This window comes from Hylobates moloch, unplaced genomic scaffold, assembly GCF_009828535.3.
Source record: "Hylobates moloch isolate HMO894 unplaced genomic scaffold, HMol_V3 SCAFFOLD_8, whole genome shotgun sequence".
NCBI classification, from domain to species: Eukaryota; Metazoa; Chordata; class Mammalia; order Primates; family Hylobatidae; genus Hylobates; species Hylobates moloch.
Window position 1 is genome coordinate 39,753,424 of NW_026652283.1, and position 6,060 is coordinate 39,759,483.

Below are 6,060 nucleotides of genomic sequence, written 5' to 3' on the forward strand. Positions count from 1 at the left end.
GATGGGGCCTCACTATATCACCCAGGCTGGTCTCAAACTCCTAGGTTCAAAGGATCTTCTAGCCTCAGCCTCTTGAGTAGCTGGGACTACAGTGTGTGGCACCATGCCCTTATGCCTTTTTTTTTTTTTTTTTTTTTAAATGAGACAGGGTCTCACTATGTTACCTAGGCTGGTCTCAAGCAACCCTCCTGCCTCAGCCTCCCAAGTAGCTGGGACTACAGGCACAAGCCACCGCACCCAGCTCCAACTCCTTTCTTTACGCAAATACAAAAGGCAAACCTTGGTGCGACACTTAGTCCTTAGTAGCAGCCCTGGCTCATCCTCCTAGTCTTTCCCTAGTATTTGCATCAATGGCTGGCTAAGCTGATGGCAGACCTCATCCTGGGGTAATATTCAGGGAAGCAGCAACAAAGGAGGGTGGGGAAAGAGGTCAGGTCAGATTTACCTAACATGATATGTAGCATAACAGGTGCCCATTAAATCTCAGCTACTACCAGTGAGAAAGAGGTATGGAGGCATTAAGGCCTGAAGCACTGAGTTGGTCCATAACCCTGGGCTTTAGAACAAGGTCTGGTTTTATTTTCTGGCAGAATCTTTTAAAATATAAAACAGATAAAACACATCTCAACCCTGCAATCTGCCAGCATGCCTTGTTTCTACAAGATGCATGCTAGACCATGAGACTACATAGCAAAGGGTCTTTAAGAGGATTTGGTTGGGAGAAATAGAAAAAGCAGATCTCAGGGAAGCCTGGGCTAGCCCAAAAGCTGAGCTACATCCCTGAACACTAGAGCAGTCCTTGTCTTTTCAGATCCTCGTATGTCTTCTTATTCACAACATTCCCACTTGAGTCTTCATATTCTTCCTGAAAAGGAAGGGGTACACTTTGTTAGATAGCTCTCCTAAAAGAAATGTTTGGAACCAATCTCTAGGTACCTGAGCTCATCCTGGCCTATTCCATGGCATACTCTGGTACACTAAGATTGGCATTCATCTAAGACAGCCTTTCTCAACTGGGGTTCCACAAGAGAATTAAGTCCCACTGCCCCAAAGCAGCCACCATGTGCAATGAATGAACTTCTCTCACAGACATCTAGAATGGTATCAGTCATGACCCATCATTAGAGTATCTGAGAAAATAGTTCATTTAGCTCTCTATGTTTAAGATGGGGAACCCTGGTTGAGAAAGGCTGACCTACAACAGCAGTTTTCAAATGGTTCCCAAGAATCCCAGGTTTCTGCTCAGAGGCCATTGCAGGGGTTGAAAGGGAGGCCAGGAAGTCTGAGCTTCCCCATGTCCAGAGCAATTCTGCTTGATTCTGTTTTATATATCAGAGTACTATATTACAAGTGGAAGAGAGTTTTGCTGCCAAAAAGAAAAAGAAATACTGAAAACCACTGACTCAAAAACAGGGAGGCTATTGTCGGTTACTGTGGGACTTGGAGTGAGTCGATACCATTCCTTACACACGTCATTCCTCATCTCTGAAACCTGCTGCTTGGGATGACCATCGTAAGACCAATGAGGACATCTCCCTGTCGCTATGAGAGTATCATCTCTCATTAGATGCTTTCCTCAAAGGAGATCTCATACATGATACAGAGTCTTGGCATTTTAGTCTATAAATCTCCATGGCAGAACATGAGATTGGGTACTCCCACTTGCCATTTCAACTTTTTTTTCTTTCTTTTTTTTTTTTTTTTGGAGACAGAGTCTCGCTCTGTCACCCAGGCTGGAGTGCAGTGGTGCCATCTCGGCTCACTGTAAGCTCCGCCTCCCGGGTTCATGCCATTCTCCTGCCTCAGCCTCTCCAAGTAGCTGGGACTACAGGCGCCCGCCACCACGCCCGGCTAATTTTTTGTATTTTTTAGTAGAGACGGGGTTTCACCGTGGTCTCGATCTCCTGACCTCGTGATTCGCCCACCTCAGCCTCCCAAAGTGCTGGGATTACAAGCGTGAGCCACCGCGCCCGGCTCTTTTTTTTTTTTTGTGAGGCAAGTTCTTGCTCTGTCACCCAGGCTGGAGTGCAATGGTGTGATCACAGCTCACGGCAGCCTCAACAGCCTGGGCTCAAGCAATCCTCCTGCCTCAGCCTCCTGAACAGCTGGGACCACAGGCATGTGCCACCACTCCCAGCTAATTATTGTATTTTTTGTAGAGATATGGTTTCACCATGTTGCCCAGGCTGGTCTCCAATTCCTGGGCTCAAGCGATCTGCCTGCTTTGGCCTCCCACAGTGCTGGGACTACAGGCATGAACTGCTGCACCTGGCCCATTTCAAAATTTGAATGGCAGAATACAATCTGTCTTTTTGTTATTAAAGAGACAGGGTCTTACTCTGTCACCCAGGCTGGAGTGCAGTGGTATGATTATAGCTCAGCAGCTGCCTCAAATTCCTGGGCTCAAGCGTTCCTCCTGCCTCAGTCCCAATTAGCTGGGACTACAAGCATGCGCCACCACACTTGGCTAATTATTATTATTATTATCTTTTGAGACAGAGTCTTGCTCTGTCTTGCAGTCACCCAGGCTGGAGTGCAGTGGCACAATCTCAGCTCATGCAACCTCCACCTCCCTGGTTCAACTGATTCTTGTGCCTAGGCCTCCCGAGTAGCTGGGACTACAGGCATGTGTGGGTGGATCACCTGAGGTGAGGAGTTTGAGACCAGTCTGGCCAACATAGTGAAACCCTGTCGCTATTAAAATACAAAAATTAGTCGGGTGTGGTGGCAGGCACCTGTAATCTCAGCTACTCGAGAGGCAGAGGCAGGAGAATTGCTGGAACCCAGGAGGTGGAAGTTGCAGTAAGCTGACATTGCACCACTGCACTCCAGCCCGGGCAACAGTATGAGACTCCGTGTCAAAAAAAAAAAAAAAAAAAAGGAAAATGACAATTTGTAGATATTGTCACGTTCTACTCGCTGCTGCAGTACACCAGGGACCATCTTTCACCTCCCTTCTACATGGTGAGGGAGCTCTCTATCACTTGACACTACCCCAACACCATCCACATTAGTACCCACCTCAGTGTCAGGCTGCCATCGTTCTGAAGCCTTCTGCAATTTCAGTTTGGCCCACACTGCAGGATGAGAAATGAGCAGCAATCAGGATGGACTGAACATCTGTTGGGTATCCAGTGTTATAATCCTCTCTTCCTGCCATTAGGATGCTCCCTAGAAGACTCTGCCTTTGAGATTCTTGCCTACCGCAAACCAGAGTTTTGGTTCTGGACCACCTATAGACAAAACCCCTGCCACTGCAAAATTCATCATGATCTTGCTTTGCTATAAAAGTTGGATCAAATATAACCAAAGACCTCCGAAAACAGAGAAACTGATACTCTTGAAGGAGGTTAATGTGGAACAACCTATAAGAATAATGGGAGAAAGTGACTTTACTTTCTTAAAGCTCATAATATAAAAATTCTAATAGTTCAATAATAATCTCTATGACGGAGAAAAGGTAAAGACATCTGAAAAAATCATCGTAGCTTCAGAAGGAGTGATCAGACATGTATACACAAGAAAAAAACAGATACAAACCGGGGAAAGAACATCTTTCTTTTTCTTTTTTTGTTTTTTTTTTTTTTTGAGACGGAGTCTCACTCTGTCGCCCAGGCTGGAGTGCAGTGTGGCGATCTCGGCTCACCGCAAGCTTCGCCTCCCGGGTTCACGCCATTCTCCTGCCTCAGCCTCCCGAATAGCTGGGACTACAGGTGCCCACCACCACGCCCGGCTAATTTTTTTTTGTATTTTTTAGTAGAGATGGGATTTCACCGTGTTAGCCAGGATGGTCTCCGTCTCCTGACCTCATGATCCACCCACCTCGGCCTCCCAAAGTGCTGGGATTACAGGCGTGAGCCACCACGCCCGGCCGACAACTTGAATCTTAAAGTATGGTGTCAGGAAGATGAACTCTTAGAACAGAGGGCTACATGTAATACATAAGACAGGTCCACTGCCAGACAGGGAAGATAATAAAATATCAATAGATGATGAGAAAACAGAACTTGATTCCTGTGTTTCCACCTTTCCCATCAAGCAGAATAATCTAAACTTGACAAGATTAGAAGAAATATCACAGAGAGACAGTTAAAGCCCAAGATGGGTGAATGAATAGTAAATGAAACAATATATGATAAAATGCTTAGCTCTGCACCTGGCACATAGGTGCTCAACTAATCAACTTTTCCTTCTTTGCTTATTGCTTTAAGTTAGCTGAAGTTGGCCAGGCACGGTGGCTCATGCCTGTAATCCCAGCACTTTGGGAAGCTGAGGCAGGCGAACACCTGAGGTCGGGAGTTCGAGACCAGCCTGACCAACATGGAGAAACCCCATCTCTACTACAAATACAAAATTAGCCGAGCGTGGTGGTGCATGCCTGTAATCCCAGCTACTCAGGAGGCTGAGGCAGGAGAATTGCTTGAACCTGGGAGGTGGAGGTTGGGGTGAGCCGAGATCACAACACTGCACTCCAGTCTGGGCAACAAGAGTGAAACTCCATCTCAAAAAAAAAAAAACAACAAAAAAAACATTAGCTGAAGTCTTCAAGCCCAGGCAATATGCACATCAGGAAAGAATGGAGAAGTTATGTGCTTACTGTGTGACAGGGCAGGACCCTATCATATTCTTTGCCAAAGCCCTTCAAGAATCTAACCAAGAATTCAGCCTGGGTGACAAAGCGAGATTCTGCCAAAAAAAAAAAAAAGAAAGAAAAAAAGACCGGGCGCAGTGGCTCATGCCTGTAATCCCAGCACTTTGGGAGGCTGAGGTGGGCGGGCAGATCACCTGAGGTTGGGAGTTCGAGACCAGCCTGACCAACATGGAAAAACCCCATCTCTAATAAAAATACAAAACTAACTGGGCATGGTGGTGCATGCCTGTAATCCCTGCTACTCGGGAGGATGAGGCAGGAGAATCGCTTGAACCGGGGAGGTGGAGGTTGCAGTGAGCCGAGATTGTGCCATTGCACTCCAGTCTGGGCAACAAGAGTGAAACTCCGTCTCAAAAAAAAAAAAAAAAAAAAATTAATAAAGTGCGACCAATCACCTAAATGGCGATTTCTGGTGGCAATTTCAGAGGGCTCTTTCTTAGCTTTTGTACAATTAAAAAAAAAAATCATAAATCTAAACCAATGGAATAATTAACATAATGAATGTATAAGTAAAACCCTCCATTTAAGTAAAAAAAAAAAAAATCACTGCAGCTGGGTGCAGTGGCTCACGCCTGTAATCCTAGCACTTTGGGAGGCTGAGGTGGGTGGACTGCCTGAGCTCAGGAGTTCAAGACCAGCCCGGGCAACAAAGTGAAACCCCACCTCTACTAAAACACGCAAAAAATTAGCCAGGCATACTAGCGTGCACCTGTAGTCCCAGCCACTCGGGAGGCTGAGACAGGAGAACCGCTTGAACCCAGGAGGTGGAGGTTGCAATGAGTGGAGATCACGCCACTGCACTCTAGCCTGAGCAACAGAGCGAGACTCCGTTCAAAAAAAAAAAAAAAAAAAAATCACTGCAACTTAAATGACAGTACAGAATCTCTTGCTCCAGGCTAAAATCTCCAAGAGAGAAAATAAAAATTTCAAAAGAATAATCTAAACAAGTTAATCCAGGCCAGGAATGGTGACATGAGAATCACTTCAGCCCAGGAGGCAGAGGCTGCAGTGATCCAAGATTGTACCACTGCACTCCAGCGTGGGCAAAGAGCAAGACCCTGTCTCAGAAAAAGAAAGAGAGAGAAGACAGGGGCTGGGTTCGGGTGCAATAGAAATTGAGGTAGAAATAAAACTACAAATGCTATGTGGTGAACCTAAAAAGTTCAAGGGAAGCCATGATGTGTAGAAATAATACAATTAATCAAAACAGTGGCAATAATAACATTCATAGGGAAAAACTGACTAACCTAGACAGCTGAATAAGTAGATAAATTTTGAAAGTAACACAGTTGAAGAATCATGAACCTGCCAATGCTAATTCTTTTTTTTTTTTAAGACAGAGTCTCACTCTGTCGCCCAGGCTGGAGTGCAGTGGTGCCATCTCGGCTCACTGCAAGCTCCACCTCCTG

The 6,060-nt window shown here is 45.8% G+C and overlaps 1 protein-coding gene across 1 annotated transcript in view; it reads right to left on the reverse strand.

The window, feature by feature from the left end:
* Positions 1-557: 557 nt before the first annotated feature.
* Positions 558-6,060, reverse strand: part of SF3A3 (splicing factor 3a subunit 3) — a 31,491-nt gene continuing 25,988 nt past the window's right edge. Inside the window, exons 13-14 of the mRNA XM_058442794.1 lie at positions 3,022-3,077; positions 558-865 (exon numbers count right to left, since the gene is read on the reverse strand). Coding sequence (XP_058298777.1) covers positions 788-865; positions 3,022-3,077 — 134 coding nt within the window. The 3' untranslated portion in view covers positions 558-787. The remainder of the gene's footprint in view (positions 866-3,021; positions 3,078-6,060) is intronic.